General features: G+C 41.4%; 1 protein-coding gene across 1 annotated transcript in view; it reads left to right on the top strand.

The window, feature by feature from the left end:
* The window catches only part of LOC136871094 (RYamide receptor), a 312167-nt gene extending 300540 nt beyond the window's left edge, over positions 1-11627 (top strand). Inside the window, exon 9 of the mRNA XM_068227140.1 lies at positions 7736-11627. Coding sequence (XP_068083241.1) covers positions 7736-8068 — 333 coding nt within the window. The 3' untranslated portion in view covers positions 8069-11627. The remainder of the gene's footprint in view (positions 1-7735) is intronic.
* Positions 11628-27658: the final 16031 nt, after the last annotated feature.

The raw sequence follows: 27658 nt of genomic DNA, 5'->3' as shown, positions 1-27658 counted from the left end.
TATATTGTCTAAAAAAAGCAAAATGTTAATAAAGAAATAAGTAGGTCTACATGCCTGTTGATTACATACGTAGAAAGAAAAAACATTTCCACCATTTGTAAGGCAGGTGTATCCTGAAATACACTGTACACTGTGATATGAGAGATTATTCTTCTTGAATGATATTGAGTTTGCAGGTATCACAAAGATTGTAGACCGAACTACAGTGATGGACACTTTACTAAAGTATTATATTTTTAAATTTTTTACAAGTTGCTTTACGTCGCAAGGACACAGAGAGGTCTTATGGCGACGATGGGATAGAAAAGGGATAGGGGTGGGAAGGAAGCGGCCGTGGCCTTAATTAAGGTACAGACCAGCTTTTCCCTGCTGTAAAAATGGGTAACCACGGAAAACTATCTTCAGGACTGCCGACAGTAGGTTCAAACCCATAATTTCCCGAATGCAAGCTCACAGCTGAGCAACCCTAACCGCATGCCCAACTCGCGCGGTAGTATTCAATTTGTTTGTTGGATAATGGAAGGGGGATGATCAGTGAGAGGGGATTTAACAAGAAACTATAATATTGTAATGAGAAAAAGTCCTCTGAGTTTTAATTACTGTACTGCGGCATGTAAGTATCTGACAGGAATCACTGTAAGTACCTATATGTTAATATAAAGGAAGATCATTATTTTTACAAGTTGTTTTATGTCGCACCAACACAGACAGGTCTTACGGCGATGATCGGAAAGGAAAGGGCTAGGATTTGGAAGGAAGCGGCCGTAGCCTAAATTAAGGTACAGTCCCAGCATTTGCCTGGTGTGAAAATGGGAAACCACTGAAAACCATCTTCAGGACTGCCGACGGTGGGGTTCGAACGTACTGGATACTGGATACTGGATACTGGCCGCAATTAAGCGATTGCAGATCTTCATTGGGGTTATCGCATTAACGGGATTGTAAATAAAGATTACAGATCTCTTCATGTATTTCTAAGAGTATTTAACGGTTGTAGTAATGATATAAAAGAGAGGGTGTATAAGTTTCTAGTAAGACCTCAATGAAGGTATGGTTCCAGTGTATGGGACCGACACCGCAATTGCTTGATACGTGAACTGGTAAAGATCCAAAGGAAAGCAGCACTATTTGTTCTGTGTGATTTCCGACAAAACAGTAGCGTTAGGAAAATGTTGCAAACTTTGGGCTGGAAAGACTTTGGAGTTAGGAGACGAGCTGCTCGCCTAAGTGGGATGTTCCAAGCTGTCAGTGGAGGAAGTGTGTTGAATGACATTAGTAGACGAATAAGCTTGAGTGGAGATTTTAAATGTAGGAAATATCATAATGTGAAGAAAATTTTGGAATAATTCAAGAGGAAAAATTGGGCCAAATTTTCATTTATAAGAAGAGGAATTATTGAATGAAATCAATTTTTTATTAGGGTTGTTCATAGTCGCTTGAACTCTAAGGTCTTGTCGTGAATCCTACAGCTGATTACAAAGGCAAATAAGGCAAATAAATAAACATAATGTAAGTAAATTTATCAGATTTTGGAGTGCAAGCCGGTGTCCTTGAGGAAGTTGATGACTTCTCCCAGTCACACTTGATCACTACGGCAATGTCCGAGTTTGAAATGGAGGCAGAAAATAATGAAAGACCGACGGCAGACCCACGTCATTTTCAATTTACGTTGCAAGAAAAAAGTTATGTATGTTCATTCCGGTTTATGTATTTTGACCGGTTGCAATAAAGAGTTAGCCCTACAACCTGAAATATTATATAATGTACGTAATGAATTAGGGGCTGCCTGGCCGAGGCGGTAAAGGCGTGCTCGCTTCGCCCGGAAGGACGTGGGTTCGAATCCCCGTCAGGAAGTCGTAAAATTTAAGAAACGAGATTTCCACATCCGGAGGTTCACTCAGCCTACACCAAAAATGAGTACCAAGTTAATTCCTGGGGGCCAAAAAGGCGGCCGGGCGTAGAGCTAACCACTCTACCCCATTATGTGCCGAGGTTAACAATGGTGGAAGCCTTTACCTTACACTCCTCCAAGGGCCTTCATGGCCTGTACGGAGGTGACTTTGCTTTTGCTTTGCTTTGTTACGTAATTAATTACAATTTTCTCTACCGGTATTAAGTTTTAAGAGGTGCATTAGAAACATTTATAATATAATACGGAGTTAAGGTGGATAAGCTGTGGTTTGTGATTGCTTAGGTTTAAATTACAGTATCTAATAAACTCGCCAACAATTCAATCATGCTTAGGTTATTTATTTGGAGGCATAGTGTAGATACACTGTTGTTGTATTTTAATCTTGAATAGTAAATGTCTACGTCCTCACTCGTGATGTAAGTCCCTCGCCATTTAAAGGCTAGCTATTATCATCGGATGCCTGATAAATTTTAAATAATATTTTCAGAAATGACTGAACAGGGAAAGTCACATTCAATACAACACTGTCCAAAATAAAGCATTAAACTTGTTGAATTATGTAAATGTATTATTTTTTGCTGAATGAATAACAGGAACTTTACGTTTAAAGGATGGAAATGGAAATTCTGTCATTCCCATCCAAGGAATTGTAAATCGTAACTTAGGCTTAAACCTCGTGCCTTTGTAAATTGTAACACAAAAAGTATATACTGGGTGAGTTGGCTGTGCCGTTAGGGGTGCTACAGCTGTGAGATTGCATCCGGGAGATAGTGGGTTCGAACTCCAATGTCGGCAGCCCTGAAGATGGTTTTACGTGGTCTCCTATTTTCACACCAGGCACCTTAATTAAGGTCACGGCCGCTTCCTTCACACTCCTAGGCCTTTCCCATCCCATCGTCGCCAAAGACCTAACTGTGTCAGTGCGACGTAAAGACTTGTGAAAATATATATAACGTGTTAGTTTTCTTTGAACGTATACATATAAATAAGACTGATTGTTTATATCGTGTACAGTATAAATCTAAACGGAATATTTTGCAGTTATAGCGTTTTTTATAAACACTGTAGCCCAATCAGCATTCCGCTGTGTAGTGGAGGAGAGCTTCATATACACAATCGAACGTCACTGCTTCCTTCCCTGCTAAGTGTGTTCGCACTCTCGTTTTACTGTGACACATGCTTGCTACATAAGCTGCCCGCATTTACGTCACTCCAGCCACTCCGAACTAGGCTAGCCTCAACGGGCGCCCAGCTGAGCACCTCTGGTTTAGATTATAGTTGGTGTCAGAGATGGCTTTTTTAGATCAAGGGATTCACTGGATTTCTTTGTAAGGAGAAATTACGGATCGTATATGTGGTCACTGGAAATCTCGGCAAATATGACAGCTAATTTATCAGCGATGTTTCGAGGTTCATTTATGAAGGATACATCAACCGAGTTTCTGAGGAAAGTAATGTAGAATTGATTATATTTGCCATTTATTTTTTATGTTTATTCCACATTTCGTTTTGTGGGGTTTGGAATTTTAGCGAGGAGACAAATGAAAGACATGAATTCTTTTCGCTAAGTTTTATTTCTCTTCGTACGATTCATTTCTGAAATTGGGCTTCATTTCCAGATGTGGGTTTTCTTTTGTAGAAGTAGAACGCGAGAGTTTCTTACTCTTAATAGCCCCCTTACAAGTGCCGTTCCACCAATGTACTTTTTTGTTAAAAGAATATGAGATTACTTTTGGAGCACTCATATCCGCATATTTAACGAGAACCTCTGTGAAATCTTGAACAATGGTATTTATGTGCTTAGAATTGAACTCATTTGGAGGGGTTAAGTCATTTAAGTGATTATTGACTGGGTGCCTAAATTTCGTGCGATCTGCTTTATTTAAGTTCCATTTAGGGTTGTTGATAAATGAGGAGTTGACAGAAGAATTTTCGTTATTGACTAGCATCGGAAATTGGTCATTATTTCCGTGGTGTTGAATAAACAGACCAGTTGAAAAGGGTTTCATGTCCGGCGTGCAGATGGTTAGGTCTATATTACTACAGGTGCCGTGGGCTACATCAAAGCGAGTTGTAGCAATAGAATTCATTAAAATTAAATCAAATTCATTGAGTATCTTTTCTGTCTCTTTCCCTCTCGCATCAGAACTATGACTACTCCATAACGTGTTGTTGCTGTTGAAGTCACCCACTTGGATGAATGGTTTAGGTAGTTGATGGATTAGGTTTCGTGGATCGTCGCCTTGAAACAAATAACTGCTTGGAATACAAACATTGCAGATACATAGATAAGGTGGTAGATGGATTGAAATTGCTACACAGCTTCCAAATTTGTGTTGACAGTAATTTCTTTGACATAGACATTATTTTTGATATCAGTAGCTACTCCTGCACTTGCATGATTCACATTAGTTCTATTTTTATGGTAGACACTGTAGAGTCTTACATTGGCAGCAAAGTTTGTTTCTTGGAGACAGGTAACGGATGGTTGGTGTTTATTTATTAGGATTCTTAGATATTCTAACTGCGATCGATAACTGTTAAGATTCCATTGGAGTAATATTGTCATAATAATGATCATAAGCAGAACGAGATTCATCACCATTAATATACTGGGAAGGAGATGCCGTCACTGGAATAGTCTGCCATTACGTTGATGTGCGTTGAGTCATCACTTTGGCCGGCGAATTTCAGTAGTTCGATTTTTTTTTTACTATTCGAGTGCTTTTGTTTTTGATACTTTTACCGTTGTACAAGGATAGAGTTTTTGAAGTGCTTTAGTAAGACCCTCTATATGTTGTGTGTAGTTGGAAGCAATTGCTGATACGTCCTTGGCACCAACTGTATTTTCAAAGAAGGATTGGAGCTGTAGGTAACTGAGGGGGGATAGTGATGAGTCGGCTTCCAGAACTAGTTTTACTGGGAGAAGCATGTTACTTATTGTTGATTTTATCGTGTTTGTCTTGGGTTTCTTACAATTATGATTTATCTTACGGTTGTCGGTTTGTTCAGAAGAGACCAGTATGGATTTGTTGCTATCAGGATTATTTGGATTACTTGTTTCACTACTAGCTAGTGAAATTGACCTTTTACATCCAGAAAAAGTCACTGTTGTAAGGGTAGAGAGTGTTTCCATAGGTGCAGCAATTTCTCTGTCAATTTGAATTTCAGAGAAGGGAGGAGCACTACAAACTTGGCCAAGTGCTAAGTCAGGGTTGGTCAGCGAAGTGGCTTCTTGAATATCTTTTGGGACGGAGCTAGAAGTACCGATGACAGTTTTGGGGTTGTCAATCTCAGACTTTTATGAATTCTTTTGGAGTTGAGGTATTTGGGAGAAGTTTTGTTAATTTGATGAAGGTCGTAATCGGAGGAGTATTCATATTTTGGAAGTGAAACGTCATTTAGGACAATCTTTGGCCAGATGCCTTTCGGTATTGCAATGAAAACAAGCGGGCGAGTCAGATGATAGGGAAATCCAGTAATTAGTACCATCATATTCAATATGGAGGGATTCGGGAAGTTCATCATCATTTTAGATATACATGTTTCTTTGGAAGCTTAAAATGTGGGAGAATCCTGGAAATGACAAGCCTGCTCTAATTGGTGTAATCGTAGACATGATTTTTTGCACCGAGTTTTAACAGTTCCCCTTCGATAACATAGTTTGGGATCACAGTACAGACGTTTGATGATATAAGATTCTTGGTTTTGTTTAGAAGTGGTCGTATTTCCAGTGATACATTGTTTATTAAAATCTTGGGGTTTGTCAATATCAGATATTCAACAGCTTTCTTACTAGAAAGAAAGATGCATATCTTTCCGTCCGATGTACTTGAAACAAACGGAATGTTGCTAGGGGATGTATGTTTCCCTATAGTGAGCACATAATCTTTAATACTGATCCCATCATAAGATACGATTACAATAGCTTGTTTCTTGGAGGTGTACGATTGTATTGCAGCAGAATAGCTAAATCTTGAATTACGTTCTTTACTAGCTGTGAGAGTTGAATGAACTTTGGCCGCACCAACGTTGCGTGATTTTGATCGGAAAATAATTTGTGATAATTAATGAGCAATTAGTTCGTGTATCAATAAAATGATTTAACTTATTTTCCATTGCTGATTAATGAAAGTCTTTTACACGTCTTAGGTATTCAATAGGAGACACAAGCAGTATTATTGTTGTGTCCATCTTTGAATCATATAACAGAAGCTTCTCAACAAATGAATAATTTCAGAAAAAAATATTATACCGCATAATTATAATTCCCTATGTACAATATTATCACGTTATTGAGAACGATTCTTGGGACTGCAGAGTGCATGCACGACAGACACAAATATCTATAGTTCCGCACTTCTTTACATTTGCTATATTTTTGCGGTTTTCCTGTTTACTTATATTAAAATTTAATCCTGCGTGTATTAAGTAAATTTTGTTCAGACTTAGATCGATTTATTACTTCTCCCCGTTTGTTTCTCTTTGGTTGGTAGTGCAGCGTTTGAACGCGCATATTAAGCCAGTGCCCAACAAAAATTGCTCGCACAGTATGCGACAAAATATGCAGGGATATTCTATCTCTTATTTCCATAACAAACAAAAAATCGAGTGAGTATACTTTTTATGCTGCACGGAAAGGCATAGAACCATGGATATGTTTCTGGGCTTGAAGGATGAGAGAGCGAGTTTAAATTCCTTGGTCGTTCACCTCGTAGTAGCCTCTTACGTCCTCCAGGGAGTACGGATAAAATGCATCCTTTGATTTCACCAGCAGGGGAGATAAAGACTTCCGATAAATCGAAAGAAAAATCATTGTATCCACGAAGGAATGGTGAGGTTCATGAACTGTGAGAAAATGAAAGACAATCTAGGCCTCGTAAATATAATACTGATCTATTATTGTTATTCTTACAATCTTTTTGGCCTTCTATGGACCACGCCTAGCTTATGCTTCTGCTTCTCGGCTTCGGGCCTCTTCTGCTCCCAAAACCTCTTCATATTTTGACTTCTAGCCTCCTTCTGTCGGTCTGTCAATGTTCGTTGTTGCTTCTCTGGTTTCTGAAATTCCCTGTGTCTGTCAACTATTTTACGGAATTTGTTTCTGTCCAACATGCTTTCGGTGTTTATACCTAGTTTAGTAAGATATTTGATAACTTCTTTCGTCCAGGTTGTGGTGCTCTTGCATTTCCTAGTGTACTCCCATATCCTCTTCGCCAATCTCTCGTTACTTATCCGTAGAATGTGTCCAGCAAATTCCATTCGTCTCTTTCTCATTTCATCAGTCAGTTCATTAATATGTTTGTGCAGTTCTTCATTCCTTTTTTTTTTTCAGATGTCACCTGCCTTCCTAGGACCTAATATCTTACATAAAATTATCCTTTCTATCTTCCTCATCTCTTCACCTTCTGTTTTTCTGTTGTGGGTTAGACATTCCGAAGCATACAGTGCTTCTGGCCTTGATATTATTATTATTATTATTATTATTATTATTATTATTATTATTATTATTATTATTATTATTATTATTATTATTATTATTACCCAGCCCTTTGGATTTTCGACCACTTCAAGCATTTTACTCGAAGATGCAACCCGCCTCCGTGCAGAAGATTTAACAGAACTGTTTGGGGACAATCCAAAATATTTGAAATGGAGGGCTTTCAAAATGAAGTTGTACATTTCATGGAACTTTTCTTAGCCATAGCAAGGTGTAGCTTCCAACGAGCTCTGTCCCATTTATGCCTGTGGAAGCTGGTGAGGTAAGAAACAGTTCATTTCCTTTCCCGTTATAATGCGTGAACGTCTGCTTTTTGTTTTCAGGAGAAGTTCAAGAGAGAGTTTAAACAGAGGTTCCCGTTCAAATCTCGGAACTGGAGCCCGTCGCCGGTCACTGAGAGTACGGAAATGGACAAGTCGTCTCTTCGTGCTAGCCACTACGACTTGCGACGTTCCTATTCTGCACGAGCGCACCAGCCTATGAATGGAACCAGCAACAGTTTCTACCGTGGGGTATCGGTACGCGCGCCAATCAATAGGCACCCATCGATGCGAACGACTACAAACCAAGGAATTACCACGGAATTGTACGTCTTTCCTGGAGCTAGGATCCAGACTAAAAATGTTAATTCTAGCATGGAAGAGCTATGTTTATAAGAAAATAAAATGCTCAAGTTCTCTTCTCCAGAGTATCCACCAAAGGTTTAAAATGTATTTTCAGTTCTTCTGAAGATATAAGAGAAGGTTGATATGAAAGCAATCTAAGGATAGAATGTTTACCAATTTTGAATGGTAATTTCACTGTGCCATATCGAACTTTCAAAAGGTTGAAATTCAACACTTTACTCTTGACGCTGAGGAATGTTTATATACCAGAGGTAACTTAACGATTGGACCATTTGAGTGATACGTGCTGTTGTGCCGTGTGAATTTCCGAAATGAACTGCAGCTTTGGATGCGGGGAACTTATTTCTCCATCAGGGTGAAGATATAAAGGTATCCAGGTCATATCAAAGCACCGCTAAATTTATGACAGAGGTCGAAGGATTGAACTGAATACAATTTGTACAAGAATGTCAAGTGCTGATAAACATTTTCTTCCACATTAGACTTTGTTCGTGATAGCTCTTATTTCTGCATATTTGATGCGGTGCTAGTCATGACCATATGAATGATCTGGGTTGTGGAAGGATATTTAAATCGTGAGTGTGATTTTTAAATGATCCTTCAAGTCCAATTACAACCTTGTACACGCTTATACGAACACTGAAAAGCTTGGCGATCTTTGCAGTATCTGTTAATTATCAGAAATTCACATAAAAAGCACTATCTATATTATCTTACTTGAACATTTAAGATACAATTGTGTCAAATTACTTCAGTCTCACAGTGAAATTATTTGCACCACGACGGTGCTATTGGTGGTGATTTTTGTTTGAAGGGGAAAAATCAAAAACATTTCAGTCCTCACCAAGAATAATTCTGGACTGAAATCATCAATAGAGTGTCAAGGAACTGAATCCCATTTTTTTCAAAATTGCTTCGATGATGAAACAACGAATTACGTGTAAGTTCTCCTTTGAGCAATATCGTTTTGATATGATGTATGTGATATGTAATATATCGAAGAACTAAAGGTCATTAAATCTCAATAATTACTATGAGGCACAAAAAATGAATGCTTCGTAACATATGAAACAGGAGATTGCCCTATATGACTTACATAATGCAAAGAGGTGAAATTTTCCTCGAAGCTGTGCTGAACATTTTCATTATGTGCCGTATGAAATAATCGTTTGCTACATAAAGCGAAGGAAACTTTCCTTGGCCTCCTAAGCTGTGAACACATGATCATCAGCGCTTACTGAAATATGGAGAAAAGTAGTGGCTTGTAATTTTAAATGTGAAATATTCTTCAGAGTTATGAGGTACTGTGGATTGTGCGTTAAATATTCTCACCAAAAATGGTCAATCTTCAATTATGGGATGTAGGGTAATGGACGTCCATGTAAGTAATTTTCAGATTACTTCTGTCTGAGGAATAGCATGATGCAGGGAACAAGGGGAGGCCCTGATGAGACAATTACAAACCGGTACAAAATATATACCGACATATATATCACTCTATTTATTAAACAGCTCCAGCACTGTGGTATGTAGGCAGATCTGCTGTCGCTGGTAGGCTTGTTTATATCCTTCTTGTGTGGTAAACACGCACACACACTCAACTCTGCTCATTGGCATCTGATAGCATTTTGATGACATATTCGAGAACCGTAGGTGCGTTTGCACGAATCATATTAGTAGAACCTCCACTCCTACTTAAAAATGGATGGACATACAGTAATTAAATCACTTCACGGTCATGGGGAATGTTCAATACGTCTCATTGTGAAGAGCAACATTTTTGAAGTGGAGTGAGAGGGTTTACTAAAATAATGTAGATTCATGCAAATGCCTACTAATATCTAGACAATATTGCTCGCTGCCTGTTAAAGATTATCTTAAGAGGCGAAATAAATCACGTTTTTCAGTGTTCCCTATGTCTGCAATATGTTGGAAAATTATCTAGTACACAGATTTGTGGTTGGGGATGTTCCATATATGTCGAAATCTCCGCTTCTTATCCCAATAGCGACATTCGAGTTTGAGTATTAAATAGAGAGAATATATGACGAAATTATAGTAGCATGATGAACTTTCTCTTGCTGTTTTCATTAAACAACTTCTGGTTGTATCGAGGAAGGCATAGCATGCTCAATCACAAAAATTCAAACCAAACCCCATGGCGCAAGAGCCCCGAAGGGCCTCGGCCTACCAAGCGATCGCTGTTCAGCCCGAAGGCTTGCAGATTACGAGGTGTCGTGTGGTCAGCACGACGAATCCTCATGGCCGTTATTCTTGGCTCTGTAGATCAGGGCCGCCATCTCACCGTCAGATAGCTTCTCAATTATAATCACATAGGCTGAATGGACATAGAACCAGCCCTCAGGTCCAGGTGAAGATCCATGACCTGGCCGAGAATCGAACCCGGGGCCTCCGAATAAGAGTCAGGCACGCTACCCCTACACCGCGGGGTCGGCTTTGCTAAATTACACGAGTTTCCATTAATAATTACACGGCTAGGAAGCAAGGTGATTTCGTCTAACCGCTACTGTTCAACGAGATGAGATAAAAGACATTTCCATCATCATAACCGTAGTGCAGAGAACTGAAAATCATGAAGATTACAATATATAACAGGTGGTAATTATTTTCTAAAATTAGGAGAATAGTATTATTTTTACCCAATATTTTTGTGGTCTCCTGATTTACTTATTCTCATTATTCCTAGTCGAGGTGCATACTAAAGTATGTGATGCTATGAGTGAATAGAAACACATCGATTATATAGGACTAAAGTTCTGCATTGATTCATATTATCATCCCTAAATATACCAAAAATAACAAAGAATAAACGTGCAAATTTTTCAATGCAATATTTTTCACTATGTGATATCTGGAGAGTGGATGATTAATTCCATTTTATGAAATGTTGTATGCTGTAATTTTGTATATGTAGCGTTATGAAAAATATATTATTTGTTATATTATGCGTTATGTTCTTTAGAAATGAAAGCGTTTGTGAAGAGTGAATACTACTACTGATAAGACAAGTCTGTGATCTCTTTAGTTAGCACCTTGGGATGGAGATGACATTGCCACAGCCGCCGCTACCATACTGAAGAAAATCCTATGATGATGAATATATCATTCATACCTGATTATATTGTGGGATGAGGGTGATTAATGCCACCTAGAAGGTGAACATTAATCCAACCATCGTCTCACTACCAGGTTTACAAAATCTGTTTCGGAATTATTGACACTAATTTTTGTAAATATATTTTTTATTATTACTCAAGGATGATAGTGAACTGAAACAGTAATCTAGTGCCACTCAGATATGTTGCATTCTACGTTTCTGGAGACATATGCTATGGACAGAAATCTGAGAGATTTTAGCTGAATACACAACGACAAAAACACTCAACAGTTATTTTAAATCATTTCCTTGCTGTGTGCATAGCAGTTACAATTACACGTAACTTGAATTATATAATTCATTCCACGTTGAAATTTAAAAATATTTTTCTCACGCTATTACTTATATTGACAATGACTGCATCAATGCCGTGTAAATGTACCTAGATTTCATAAATAAAATGTTTGATCAATTGTAAGGTAAGATTTTCTGGCCATGTTTTAATATTGTGGTCTTTCATTTCACATCCTTTAAATTAATTGATAAACAACTGCATTTCATTCTTTTGATGTATCTAGCTATGAGTGCGAGCCACATCATTCAGAGGAATAAAACTGCTTTGTGGGATCATCAGCCTCTAAACTAAAACTAAGAAGTCGCCAACAGACCGACAAGAATCTTTCCATCGATTTATCGGAACGAACGAGAACTCATGTATACTTGATTAATGTATTTGCTTGCTTTCAAGTCAAAGGACGATGGCTCAGACCATAGTTCATGCATAGTACATTTGTATACTCTGTCTTTCCCGTCTGCTTTTTCCACACGCTGGTAGAGTGGAGGTAAGTAGAACATGTAAAGAATGCCTTGAAGGAAATGAATAAAAACCTTATTTGCAGTTATGTATAGTCGCACGAAACCAGAATGAGCGCATAGTGTAAATTTAATATTTTATCACAAATAGAATTATAATTCACCTCCCATGTAGATGCAATTCCTGTGGGTAGCCGCAACAAACATTATATATATAGGCACTGAGCAGAGTGGTTTCGCCTCCACAGCTCTGCATCCGAGAGGCGGTGGGTTGGTCCCACCGTCGGCTGTGCTGAGAAGGATCTACCTCGGTTTTTACTTTCCTAACTACGGCGAAAACCAGGACAGTTCCTTTAATAGGCCACATTCATTACAAACCTTCTATCGGCTGTTTCATATTTAGGGATCGATACAGTACAATGAGTTTGAGGGGAATTTGCTGTTGATAATGCTACACTCACATTAATTTTTACCTTTCACTTCGTCCTACCATTCATTGTAGCTATAATAGTTATAATCCACCTCCTTTTTCTTCACAAAGGCTATTTTACTCCCGCCCTTCTCCGCACTACAAATCACTGTAACACATCTCCTGGTTTGAGAGGGAGCGTAGTATCTATAGGTTGTCCGGCCCCGCGGTGTAGGGGACAACGCGTCCGCCTGTCACCCGGCGGCCCCGGGTTCGGTTCCCGGCTGGGTCATGGTCATTTAATTGTAAAAGATTAATATCCCTGGCTTGGGTACTGGGTGTTTGTGTCGTCCTTAACGTTCATTTCCTCCCATTCAACACTCTACACTTCCTCCATTCCAATTACATGCAGGTTCACATCACATGGTGCAAGTGCAAGTAGGGGCAAGAGATCTCTATAGGTCGACGCCCCTAACAAATAGCACTTGATTAAAAAGATCTATTGGTTGAATTGTTTCCGAGAAACCTGTACCTGAGCTCATTTTTTTTCTAAGTAACTGTTCATACGTACAGCATTGGTGATGAATCAAGTATCGTTTACAATGCCATCCATCAGCTCTCTGAGTCTATTTCAGTGGAGTACAGGAAGAACCAATGTGATGTCACCATGCTCTACTTTTAAGGTTACCATTTCTTTTAAAATACGGGATTTTTTAAAAAAGTAACGGACAGTTCATAAAATGCTTGAAAAAAAACGTTAGATACCAATTTCAATTAGATTATAATTAGTTAGTAGTATAATGGGAGAGTTCGGGCGCCTCCTCCTCCTACCGCCGCCTCCTCCACCGCCGCCTCCGCCTCCGCCGCCCGCGGGAAATTTGAATTTTGGCGGGAAATTTGAATTTTGGCGCGAGATTTGAATTTGTAAACAAAGCCACGTGCTTTTTGACAGCTGTCATCGACAACAACGCAACGCTAACCTCACTGCTGCCATCTTGACGGGCCTAAACCTCACTAGTGCCAACTTAACCTCACTAGCGTGAGGTAAACAAACCCACGTGTTTTTTGACAGCCACGTGCTTTTTGACAGACAACAACGCATCGCTAACCTCAGTACTGCCATCTTGACGGGCCTAAACCTCAGTAGTGCCAACTTAACATAACTAGCGCGAGGTAAACAAAGCCACGTGCTTTTTGGCAACCACGTGCTTTTTGACAGATTTGTAAACAAAGCCACGTGCTTTTTGACAGCTGTCATCGACAAAAACGCATCGCAAACCTCAGTACTACAATCTTGACGGGCCTAAACCCCAGTAGTGCCAACTTAACCTAACTAGCATGAGGTAAACAAAGCCACGTGTTTTTTGACAGCCACGTGCTTTTTGACAGATTTGTAAACAAAGCCACGTGCTTTTTGACAGACAACAACGCATCGCTAACCTCAGTACTGCCATCTTGACGGACCTAAACCTTAGTGGTACCAACTTAACCTAACTAGCGCGAGGTAAACAAAGCCACGTGCTTTTTGACAGCCACGTGCTTTTTTGACAGCTGTCATCCGCCATCTTTGAGCACGGTGCTGCCCTCTTTCGTCACCTATCATCGGCAGTGCTGCCATCTTGACGGGTCTAAACCTTAGTGCTACCAACTTAACCTCACTAGCGTGAGATAAACAAAGCCACGTGCAGCTGTCATCCGCCATCTTTGAGCATCGTGCTGCCCTCTTTAGCTACTTACCTTTGAAATGTGGTACGTTATCCGCCATCTTGCATCCGAAACCTCAGTGCTGCGCTCTATGTAGTGGCGGCAAATTCCATGTGCTCTTGTTTGGAAACAAAGCCACGTGCAGCTGTCATCCACCATCTTTAATCACCGTGCTGCCCACTTTAGCTACTTACCTTTGACAGTTGTCATCCGCCATCTTGCATCGCCAACCTCAGTGCCGCACTCTATGTAGTGGCGGCAAATTCCACGTGCTCTTGTTTGGAAACAAATTCACGTGCTATTTTTCTGACAGCTGTCATCCGCCATATTTGAGCACCGTGCTGCCCTCTTTAGCTACTTACCTTTGAAATGTGGTACGTCACAGCTGTCATCCGCCATCTTTAATCCAGAGAGAACAGTGCTGCAATCTATGTGGTGGCGGCAAATTCCACGTGCTTTACAAATCAACATGCTTTTTTGACAGCTGTCAACCGCCATCTTTAATCACCGTGCTGCCATCTATGTGGTGGCGGTAAATTCCACATGCTTTACAAACCTATATGCTTTTCTGACAGCTGTCATCCGCCATCTTTAATCCAGAGAGAACAGTGCTGCCCTCTATGTGGTGGCGGCAAATTCCACGTGCTCTTGTTTGGAAACAAAGCCATGTGCAGCTGTCATCCGCCATCTTTGAGCACCGTGCTGCGAGCAATTTCGTCAGTTGTCATCCGCCATCTTTAATCTACAGAACACCGTGCTGCCCTCTTTATGGCTACTACCTTAAGCACGTAGTAGCGGGCAATTTGAAAAGTTCTGTTAGCTATCATCCGCCATCTTTAATCACCGTGCTGCCATCTTTAGCTAGATACCTTTGAAATGTGGCGGCGGATAATTTGAAAAATGCTTTTTGACAGCAGCTATCTTTGAGCACCGTGCTACCCTCTATGTGGTGGCGGCAAATTCTACATGCTTTACAAACCCACGCGCTTTTTTTTTGACAGCCATCTTTAAGCAACAGAGTACAGTGCTGCCCTCTTTGTTGTGGCGGCAAATTCCACGTGCTCTTGTTTGGAAACAAAGCCACATGCTCTTTTGACAGCTGTCACCCGCCATCTTTAACCAACAGAGCACTATGCTGCGGGCAATTTCGTTAGCTGTCATCCGACATCTTTAATCAACAGAGCACCGTGCTGCCCTCATGCGGGGTAATTTCGTTAGCTGCCATCCGCCATCTTTAAACACCGTGCTGCCCTCTTTATGACTACTACCTTAAGCACGTAGTAGCGGGCAATTTCGTTAGCTGTCATCCGCTATCTTTGAGCACCGTGCTGCTCTCTGTAGTAGCGGGTAATTTGAAAAGTTCTGTTAGCTGTCATCCGCCATCTTTGAGCACCGTGCTGCTATCTATGTGGTGGCGGCAAATTCCGCATGCTTTACAAACTCACGCGCAGCTGTCATCCACCATCTTACATCGCAAACCTCAGTGCTACACTCTATGTGGTAGCGGATAATTTTAAAAAGAAAAATTCTACAGCAGCCATCTCTCGACGCTAATTGCACAAGATGGTAGCTATACATGACTCCTTAAAGGTGCTCATGCAAGATGATCGCTATACATAGACGCCCTTGGGATGCTTGCGCAAGATGGCGGTTATACAAGGCTCCTTATGAGGGATGCTTGCGCGAGATGGTGGTTGCTCTTATGAGGCGGCTCAAGGATCCATGGCTAGAGACGCCCTAAGGATGCTTGCGCAAGATGGCGGATGCAAGATGACGGCTATACATAGCTCCTTATGAGACAGCCAGTACAACATGTGATCAGAACATTGATTGATGTGTTCAGAACACTGTACTCGATACAACATGTGATTAAAACATTGTGTGGTGTGTTCAGAACACTAATCGAACGCTGTATTAGGGGATACCTTTGTTTAGATTGAAACATAACAAGACTAGAATTGAACACTGCACATTGATTGATGTGTTCAGAACACAAAATAAGTAGAATCGAACACTGTACTCGATGTCGTTAACTTCAACATGTGATTAAAACATTGTCTGGTGTGTTCAGAACACTACATAAGTAGAATCGAACGCTGTATTAGGGGATACCTTTGTTTAGATTGAAACATAACAAGACTAGAATTGAACACTGCACTCGATGTCGGAAGATCAGATTGAAACATAACAAGACTAGAATTGAACACTGTACATTGATTGATGTGTTCAGAACACAAAATAAGTAGAATCGAACACTGTACTCGATGTCGTTAACTTCAACATGTGATTAAAACATTGTCTGGTGTGTTCAGAACACTACATAAGTAGAATCGAACGCTGTATTAGGGGATACCTTTGTTCTAAGAAGATCAGATTGAAACATAACAAGACTAGAATTGAACACTGCACTCGATGTCGTTACATGTGATCAGAACAATGGTTGATGTGTTCAGATCACTAAACAAGTAGAACCGAACACTGTACAACATGTTAGGGGGGATACCTTTGTTTAGATTGAAACATAACAAGACTAGAATTGAACACTGCACTCGATGTCGTTACATGTGATCAGAACAATGATTGATGTGTTCAGATCACGAAACAAGTAGAACCGAACACTGTACAACATGTTAGGGGATACCTTTGTTTAGATTGAAACTAACAAGACTAGAATCGAACACTGCACTCGATGTCGTTACATGTGACCCGATACAACATGTTAGGGGATACCTTTATCCTAAGAACCGAACACTGTACAACATGTTAGGGGATACCTTTGTTTAGATTGAAACTAACAAGACTAGAATCGAACACTGCACTCGATGTCGTTGCATGTGATCCGATACAACATGTTAGGGGATACCTTTGTTTAGATTGAAACATAGCAAGCCTAGAATCGAACATTGTTTGATGTGTTCAGTACAACTTCAATGATTAACATACACACTGTGCACATATCGCATAGCTAAAAACACACTGTGCATATATCGCATACCTAACACTTCAAATGATTTGTTTAGTACGAAAATAAAAATAAAAAATCTATACCGCGTAGCTAACTCGTTCATCACACTGCTAAGACGCTTAGTAATTGTGAATACACTCATACGAAAATCAAGAAAGCACACTGCGTAGCCAACTCGCTCGGCACGAAAAAAATCTATACCGCGTAGCTAACTCGTTCATCACACTGCTAAGACGCTTAGTAATTGTGAATACACTCATACGAAAATCAAGAAAGCACACTGCGTAGCCAACTCGCTCGGCTCACTCGCTTAGTAATTGCAACACACACGGATAAGAATGTTCCGAGATACTTACATGTTTTTAAGGGGGGGGTGAAAGATCATAAATTATATGTACACACATGTTGTCTCCTCCAAGTTTTAAGATGAAATAGACGCAGTACTGCGAGTTTCCACTCTAGCTGGCGAACGGAAGTAGCATGATATCTCAGCAAAAAATAAAAATACGCGTGAGCTTGCAAGTCAGACACAATGATGGATACCGCGATTCAAATCCTGGTAACTTATGCCGTCGGGAAGGGCATCCGGCTAGATCATGTAATGATGATCGCACAGGTCCTACGCCTAGCATTTACAGCTTCCAGTTCGAACCCGCTATCATCCGAAGTAGCGAGAATGATTGAAGAGTGTTTTAGTGTGATTCATTTGTTGGATGGAGGCGTTAAGCTGCCTTCTTCGGTAGGAGTAGGCTATGTCGGGATATCGATTTAAAATCCTAGTCAGGAAGGGCAGCTGGTCGTAAAACTATGGTGTGAGGCGGGGTGTGCAAAAAAGCTAGCAATAAGTAAGGGCTGTTGATGGGGACGTTAAACCTTGTGCAGACTCCTTCGAAAATTATTTTTTGAGTACAAGTGTGTTGATGCTGATTCATTTGTCGGATGGAGGCAATAAGCCTTGTGCAGGCTTCTTCAGTGGAGTAGGCTATGTATCGGTACCGGGATATCTAGTTATAAAACCCGCTACAACAAATTTATCGCGTATACTGCGATTTAAAATCCTAGTCAGGAAGGGCAGCCGGTCGTATAAAACTATGGTGTGAGGCGGGGTGTGCAAAAAAGCCAGCATTAAGTAAGGGCTGTAGATAGGAGGCGTTAAACCATGTGCAAGCTCCTTCACCAGGAGAAGCCTACATGCCGGTACCGTGCAGGTTCTTTCGATAGGAGTAGGCACTGTGTGTGTTTTAACCTCTCCGTTCAATCATGATAGTTTACGTTAGGAACTTACATAGGCTAAATGCTACACATTCCGTGGCAGAGCCGGGAATCGAACTCGGACCTCCGAGGGTAGCAGCTAACTACTACACCACAGAGGAGGACTATTTCAGAATATTTTACAACCTTAATTGGTACTGTGTTTTAAGAGCTTGAATGGTACTCAGCTAAGAAGACCTTCGCGAGTTACAAGCCGCTTATCAGCATGTAGTGTCCTCGTTCAAGGCCGAGCCGGAAGATACGTGTACAATTTCAGCTAACACACGCATTCCGCTGCTCGCTCTGCGCTGATACGACTTCATGGACAGTAGAACAAACCTATAGCCTACAGTATGCATGCCTCTCACCCGGTAGTCTCGGGTTCGATTCTCTTGGGAATAAAAATGTGTTTAAATCGCAAGAATTTGTTGAGTTGTCCTTTGCACACTCTTGCCTTCGCGATGCGTGTTCGATAATTGTTTTCAACCGGTTGCCCTTCCTGACGTCAAAGAGCTCGGATTAAGAATCTGTCGAGAATCGGGGATTTTACTGCTAGATTTTAAATCGCAGTATCACGAACTATTGTTTTACTGCTGGATGCCCTTCCTGACTAAAATTTAATTCGCAAGAATTTGTTTTAAGACTCAAGTCTTGTTATGTTTCTTTTCGTAATCTGCAAGTCTAAACAAGCATATCGCTGCACACTCTTGCCTTCGCGATGCGTGTTGGATAATTGTTTTCAACTAGTTGCCCTTCCTGACGTCAAAGAACTCGGATTAAGAATCTGTCGAGAATCGGGGGGTTTTACTGCTAGATTTTAAATCGCAGTATCACGAACTATTGTTTTACTGCTGGATGCCCTTCCTGACTAAGATTTTAAATCGCAAGAATTTGTTTTAAGACTCAAGTCTTGTTATGTTTCTTTTCGTAATCTGCAAGTCTAAACAAGCATATCGCTGCACACTCTTGCCTTCGCGATGCGTGTTCGATAATTGTTTTCAACCGGTTGCCCTTCCTGACGTCAAAGAACTCGGATTAAGAATCTGTCGAGAATCGGGGGTTTTACTGCTAGATTTTAAATCGTAGTATCACGAACTATTGTTTTACTACCGGATGCCCTTCCTGACTAAGATTTTAAATCGCAAGAATTTGTTTTAAGACTCAAGTCTTGTTATGTTTCTTTTCGTAATCTGCAAGTCTAAACAAGCATATCGCTGCACACTCTTGCCTTCGCGATGCGTGTTCGATAATTGTTTTCAACCGGTTGCCCTTCCTGACGTCAAAGAACTCGGATTAAGAATCTGTCGAGAATAGGGGGTTTTACTGCTAGATTTTAAATCGCAGTATCACGAACTATTGTTTTATTGCTGGATGCCCTTCCTGACTAAGATTTTAAATCGCAAGAATTTGTTTTAAGACTCAAGTCTTGTCATGTTTCTTTTCGTAATCTGCAAGTCTAAACAAGCATATCGCTGCACACTCTTGCCTTCGCGATGCGTGTTCGATAATTGTTTTCAACCGGTTGCCCTTCCTGACGTCAAAGAACTCGGATTAAGAATCTGTCGAGAATCGGGGGTTTTACTGCTAGATTTTAAATCACGAACTATTGTTTTACTGCTGGATGCCCTTCCTGACTAAGATTTTAAATCGCAAGAATTTGTTTTAAGACTCAAGTCTGGTTATGTTTCTTTTCCTAATCTGCAAGTCTAAACAAGCATATCGCTGCACACTCTTGCCTTCGCGATGCGTGTTCGATAATTGTTTTCAACCGGTTGCCCTTCCTGACGTCAAAGAACTGGGATTAAGAATCTGTCGAGAATCGAGGATTTACAGCTAGATGCTCGCCGGATACCCTTCCCGACGGCATAAGTTACCAGGATTTGAATCGCGGTATCCATCATTGTGTCTGACTTGCAAGCTCACGCGTATTTTTATTTTTTGCTGAGATATCATGCTACTTCCGTTCGCCAGCTAGAGTGGAAACTCGCAGTACTGCGTCTATTTCATCTTACAACTTGGAGGAGACAACATGTGTGTACATATAATTTATGATCTTTCACCCCCCCTTAAAAAACATGTAAGTATCTCGGAACATTCTTATCCGTGTGTGTTGCAATTACTAAGCGAGTGAGCCGAGCGAGTTGGCTACGCAGTGTGCTTTCTTGATTTTCGTATGAGTGTATTCACAATTACTAAGCGTCTTAGCAGTGTGATGAACGAGTTAGCTACGCGGTATAGATTTTTTTCGTGCCGAGCGAGTTGGCTACGCAGTGTGCTTTCTTGATTTTCGTATGAGTGTATTCACAATTACTAAGCGTCTTAGCAGTGTGATGAACGAGTTAGCTACGCGGTATAGATTTTTTATTTTTATTTTCGTACTAAGCAAATCATTTGAAGTGTTAGGTATGCGATATGTGCACAGTGTGTTTTTAGCTATGCGATATGTGCACAGTGTGTATGTTAATCATTGAAGTTGTACTGAACACATCAAACAATGTTCGATTCTAGGCTTGCTATGTTTCAATCTAAACAAAGGTATCTCCTAACATGTTGTATCGGATCACATGTAACGACATCGAGTGCAGTGTTCGATTCTAGTCTTGTTAGTTTCAATCTAAACAAAGGTATCCCCTAACATGTTGTACAGTGTTCGGTTCTTAGGATAAAGGTATCCCCTAACATGTTGTATCGGGTCACATGTAACGACATCGAGTGCAGTGTTCGATTCTAGTCTTGTTAGTTTCAATCTAAACAAAGGTATCCCCTAACATGTTGTACAGTGTTCGGTTCTACTTGTTTCGTGATCTGAACACATCAATCATTGTTCTGATCACATGTAACGACATCGAGTGCAGTGTTCAATTCTAGTCTTGTTATGTTTCAATCTAAACAAAGGTATCCCCCCTAACATGTTGTACAGTGTTCGGTTCTACTTGTTTAGTGATCTGAACACATCAATCATTGTTCTGATCACATGTAACGACATCGAGTGCAGTGTTCAATTCTAGTCTTGTTATGTTTCAATCTGATCTTCTTAGAACAAAGGTATCCCCTAATACAGCGTTCGATTCTACTTATGTAGTGTTCTGAACACACCAGACAATGTTTTAATCACATGTTGAAGTTAACGACATCGAGTACAGTGTTCGATTCTACTTATTTTGTGTTCTGAACACATCAATCAATGTACAGTGTTCAATTCTAGTCTTGTTATGTTTCAATCTGATCTTCCGACATCGAGTGCAGTGTTCAATTCTAGTTTTGTTATGTTTCAATCTAAACAAAGGTATCCCCTAATACAGCGTTCGATTCTACTTATGTAGTGTTCTGAACACACCAGACAATGTTTTAATCACATGTTGAAGTTAACGACATCGAGTACAGTGTTCGATTCTACTTATTTTGTGTTCTGAACACATCAATCAATGTGCAGTGTTCAATTCTAGTCTTGTTATGTTTCAATCTAAACAAAGGTATCCCCTAATACAGCGTTCGATTAGTGTTCTGAACACACCACACAATGTTTTAATCACATGTTGTATCGAGTACAGTGTTCTGAACACATCAATCAATGTTCTGATCACATGTTGTACTGGCTGTCTCATAAGGAGCTATGTATAGCCGTCATCTTGCATCCGCCATCTTGCGCAAGCATCCTTAGGGCGTCTCTAGCCATGGATCCTTGAGCCGCCTCATAAGAGCAACCACCATCTCGCGCAAGCATCCCTCATAAGGAGCCTTGTATAACCGCCATCTTGCGCAAGCATCCCAAGGGCGTCTATGTATAGCGATCATCTTGCATGAGCACCTTTAAGGAGTCATGTATAGCTACCATCTTGTGCAATTAGCGTCGAGAGATGGCTGCTGTAGAATTTTTCTTTTTAAAATTATCCGCTACCACATAGAGTGTAGCACTGAGGTTTGCGATGTAAGATGGTGGATGACAGCTGCGCGTGAGTTTGTAAAGCATGCGGAATTTGCCGCCACCACATAGATGGCAGCACGGTGCTCAAAGATGGCGGATGACAGCTAACAGAACTTTTCAAATTACCCGCTACTACAGAGAGCAGCACGGTGCTCAAAGATAGCGGATGACAGCTAACGAAATTGCCCGCTACTACGTGCTTAAGGTAGTAGTCATAAAGAGGGCAGCACGGTGTTTAAAGATGGCGGATGGCAGCTAACGAAATTACCCCGCATGAGGGCAGCACGGTGCTCTGTTGATTAAAGATGTCGGATGACAGCTAACGAAATTGCCCGCAGCATAGTGCTCTGTTGGTTAAAGATGGCGGGTGACAGCTGTCAAAAGAGCATGTGGCTTTGTTTCCAAACAAGAGCACGTGGAATTTGCCGCCACAACAAAGAGGGCAGCACTGTACTCTGTTGCTTAAAGATGGCTGTCAAAAAAAAAAGCGCGTGGGTTTGTAAAGCATGTAGAATTTGCCGCCACCACATAGAGGGTAGCACGGTGCTCAAAGATAGCTGCTGTCAAAAAGCATTTTTCAAATTATCCGCCGCCACATTTCAAAGGTATCTAGCTAAAGATGGCAGCACGGTGATTAAAGATGGCGGATGATAGCTAACAGAACTTTTCAAATTGCCCGCTACTACGTGCTTAAGGTAGTAGCCATAAAGAGGGCAGCACGGTGTTCTGTAGATTAAAGATTGCGGATGACAACTGACGAAATTGCTCGCAGCACGGTGCTCAAAGATGGCGGATGACAGCTGCACATGGCTTTGTTTCCAAACAAGAGCACGTGGAATTTGCCGCCACCACATAGAGGGCAGCACTGTTCTCTCTGGATTAAAGATAGCGGATGACAGCTGTCAGAAAAGCATATAGGTTTGTAAAGCATGTGGAATTTACCGCCACCACATAGATGGCAGCACGGTGATTAAAGATGGCGGTTGACAGCTGTCAAAAAAGCATGTTGATTTGTAAAGCACGTGGAATTTGCCGCCACCACATAGATTGCAGCACTGTTCTCTCTGGATTAAAGATGGCGGATGACAGCTGTGACGTACCACATTTCAAAGGTAAGTAGCTAAAGAGGGCAGCACGGTGCTCAAATATGGCGGATGACAGCTGTCAGAAAAATAGCACGTGAATTTGTTTCCAAACAAGAGCACGTGGAATTTGCCGCCACTACATAGAGTGCGGCACTGAGGTTGGCGATGCAAGATGGCGGATGACAACTGTCAAAGGTAAGTAGCTAAAGTGGGCAGCACGGTGATTAAAGATGGTGGATGACAGCTGCACGTGGCTTTGTTTCCAAACAAGAGCACATGGAATTTGCCGCCACTACATAGAGCGCAGCACTGAGGTTTCGGATGCAAGATGGCGGATAACGTACCACATTTCAAAGGTAAGTAGCTAAAGAGGGCAGCACGATGCTCAAAGATGGCGGATGACAGCTGCACGTGGCTTTGTTTATCTCACGCTAGTGAGGTTAAGTTGGTAGCACTAAGGTTTAGACCCGTCAAGATGGCAGCACTGCCGATGATAGGTGACGAAAGAGGGCAGCACCGTGCTCAAAGATGGCGGATGACAGCTGTCAAAAAAGCACGTGGCTGTCAAAAAGCACGTGGCTTTGTTTACCTCGCGCTAGTTAGGTTAAGTTGGTACCACTAAGGTTTAGGTCCGTCAAGATGGCAGTACTGAGGTTAGCGATGCGTTGTTGTCTGTCAAAAAGCACGTGGCTTTGTTTACAAATCTGTCAAAAAGCACGTGGCTGTCAAAAAACACGTGGCTTTGTTTACCTCATGCTAGTTAGGTTAAGTTGGCACTACTGGGGTTTAGGCCCGTCAAGATGGTAGTACTGAGGTTTGCGATGCGTTGTTGTCTGTCAAAAAGCACGTGGCTGTCAAAAAACACGTGGGTTTGTTTACCTCACGCTAGTGAGGTTAAGTTGGCACTAGTGAGGTTTAGGCCCGTCAAGATGGCAGCAGTGAGGTTAGCGTTGCGTTGTTGTCGATGACAGCTGTCAAAAAGCACGTGGCGTTGTTTACAAATCTGTCAAAAAGCACGTGGTTGTCAAAAAGCACGTGGCTTTGTTTACCTCGCGCTAGTTAGGTTAAGTTGGCACTACTGAGGTTTAGGCCCGTCAAGATGGCAGTACTGAGGTTAGCGATGCGTTGTTGTCTGTCAAAAAGCACGTGGCTGTCAAAAAACACGTGGGTTTGTTTACCTCACGCTAGTGAGGTTAAGTTGGCACTAGTGAGGTTTAGGCCCGTCAAGATGGCAGCAGTGAGGTTAGCGTTGCGTTGTTGTCGATGACAGCTGTCAAAAAGCACGTGGCGTTGTTTACAAATTCAAATCTCGCGCCAAAATTCAAATTTCCCGCCAAAATTCAAATTTCCCGCGGGCGGCGGAGGCGGAGGCGATGGAGGAGGAGGCGGCGGGAGGAGGAGGCGCCCGAACTCTCCCATTATACTACTTTAGTTACATTAACAGAATAAGACAGTTAGTCTATTGAAATTCATAAAAAAAACTAACTTACACCGTCTTAACAGTACATACAGAACAATGCACTATGACAAAACATGCAGAAGGAACATTATTAGAACTACCTTACATTCTCCATCTGTACTTCACATTTGACTTAGCGGACTTTAAAATTGCATTGTCTTACTGCATCATGCCCTCGAACTCTCTACAAGTCATGTTCATGTTTACAGTAATTAGTAGTTCACTTTTACTCAGATCTACTGAACACCTGTTTCTTCTGTCTGACTTCTTACGACAAATGCATTTGACCCAGGAACACGCAGTACAAAAGACACAAGCTTTTATAATTCTATTAGTTTCTGTTGTCCTTTTTGACTAGTAAACACCGACAACCACTTGTTTAAGGCATCTTCTGTACTCTCCAAAACACTTGCAGGAATGTTCCCAACAAGAAAAATCTCTCTTCCATGTAAATTATTTCAGTTATTTGGAGGGATGGATTGATAACTTCACAATTTACGTAGATTTAGTCTCAAAGAGCATGAACAACTACGTTCGAAATGGGAATGGAAGACCCACGTACGCGGCGGAAGAAGACGTAAATAACACAGCATACTCAGCTTTACCAGCAAATGGCGAGACATCATGAGATTTCCTTCTTCTGAGGCTCCAAAGAGAAAAATGGAGCTACTTTGAACTTTAATGGCGCTCAAATCAAATACGGATTTAAAAGTATTTAAAGACAAATAAAGACGAACGCACGTTTTTACGGGACAAGATTTCATAATACGGGACGCAACATTTTCGCCTCAAATACGGGATGTCCCGTATAATACGGGACAGGTGGGAACCCTATATGCTCTGCCTCCTTGCAGCTGCAGGAGAAGAGGAAATAACTTGAGCCTTGCGAGATGCAGTGATGTAGGAGGGACAGGAAATCGACCTGGTGTTAATAACACAAATGTTAATGCTGAATTTTACAATGGATCACAAATAATAATTAAAATTCCTCTGTAGTTCGGCTCTGTGGTGTAGTGGTTAGTGTGATTAGCTGCCACCCCCGGAGGCCCAGGTTCGATTCCCGACTCTGCCATGAAATTTGAAAAGTGGAACGAGGGCTGGAACAGGGTCAACTCAGCCTTGGCAGATCAACTGAGTAAAGGGGTGTTCGATTCCCTCCTCAGCCATCCTCGAAGTGGTTTTCCATGGTTTCCCACTTCTCCTCCAGTTAAATGCCGGGATGGTACCTAACTTAAGGCCATGGCCATTTCCTTCCCTCTTCCTTGTCTACCCCTTCCAATCTTTGCATACTCCCACAAGGCCGCTGCTCAGCATAGCAGACGTAGTACTGGTCCTTCTCCCAAGTTGTAATCCACTGACCCGAAGTCTCACGCTCCGGGATACTGCTCTTGAGGCTGTAGAGGCTGGATCCCTCGCTGAGTCCGAGGGAAGAACCAACCCTGGAGGGTATACGGATTAAGAAGGAAAGAAAGTACAATTTCCGCTGTATGTTTAGAGAAAATATACAACAATTTTAGTTTATGTGAAGGACAGCCAGGTCATAACGTAAAAATAACAAAATATAAAACAAATGTCTTTGCAATTTAGCATACAGCTATACAGAACAATTACCTGCATATTTTCCAGCATTTTCTGTTTTGTTTTTCTTTACCTAGATTATGAATTTTAGGACATAATGTTTGGGCATTCTCACAAGGCAATTCGGGATTTAGGCTTAGCAAGTTTCATAACAGAAAAGAATTGTGCTCACACATATGTCGAACAGAACATGCATAATATCCGTGCAGCAAATTCATACAACCTCATATACCTAGTTTGGAGGGCGTTCTTTTAAATTTCAGCCAAGTCCCCCCTGTGTTTATATTTGTCCGTCAAGAAATAGAAAATGATTTACTCATGTAGACAGGAAAAACTGGCAGCTCCGTTTTTCTTGTACTCACCATGTTATTGTCACCGAAAGTGCCACAGCTGACGGACTCCTCCAATTCCGTACTTTCAGCGCCGTCTGTCTAGGCAGAATTGCATTAATCAGCTCTCGCTTGACGGCAAACAGACTGACAGGCTTGCTGTTTGTTCGCACCATCTGAAACTATCTTCGTCGGGTCTATTCGGTGGTGGTGGTGGTGGTGATTATTGTTTTAAGAGGAAGTACAACTAGGTAACCATCCTCTATATAACACTAATCAGAGAGAAAAAATGGAAGGGGTCCGACACTTCGACAAATGAAAGTATCGGCCAAAGGAAGACAAGGGCCACGAAGGGCGTGAAAATGAAAGACTCCATAGCCCTCGCAAACCTAATAGCGTCGGGGTCGGAAAAGAACAAGAGTTGACCAAGGGAGGTCGGATAGGATAGATGAAAGTGAGGAGCCTGGCACAAGTAAGTGGAAGGAATGCCAGGACTCAGCTAAGGGCCCCGTGGTTGCCAACCCACGCTCCAAAGTTCAGAGCCCTTGGGGCCCTTTTAGTCGCCTCTTACGACAGGCAGGGGATACTGTGGGTGTTATTCTACCGCCCCACCCACAGGGGAACGGTCTATTCGGCAGTTGCAAAACCTGTAGACAGGCCTGCACACCTGGACTCACGTTATTCAACCCATCTGGGTGGCAATGAGTCACGCGTGTAGTACGTACCACATCGCGCGTAATAGGGCATATCAATTGCAGGGAGGAAATACAGGACACTGTCTTTCCCGCCATAGATCGCAAAATGCCAGGAGGCGGTGCTGTCGCCTTTCTGTGCATACCATGAAAATGTTCGCAGGACGTACATTTGAAACCCGAACTGCAACATAATACAAGAGAAAATAACCTAGAGAATTTACAATTTGAGTAATTAACTGTATGTACGATTACTGTTTATGACAATTCATACAGCTCAAACTCAACGAAA

The sequence above is a fragment of the Anabrus simplex genome, chromosome 1 (assembly GCF_040414725.1).
Source record: "Anabrus simplex isolate iqAnaSimp1 chromosome 1, ASM4041472v1, whole genome shotgun sequence".
Lineage (NCBI taxonomy): Eukaryota > Metazoa > Arthropoda > Insecta > Orthoptera > Tettigoniidae > Anabrus > Anabrus simplex.
This window is presented reverse-complemented; position numbering and strand designations above follow the sequence as displayed.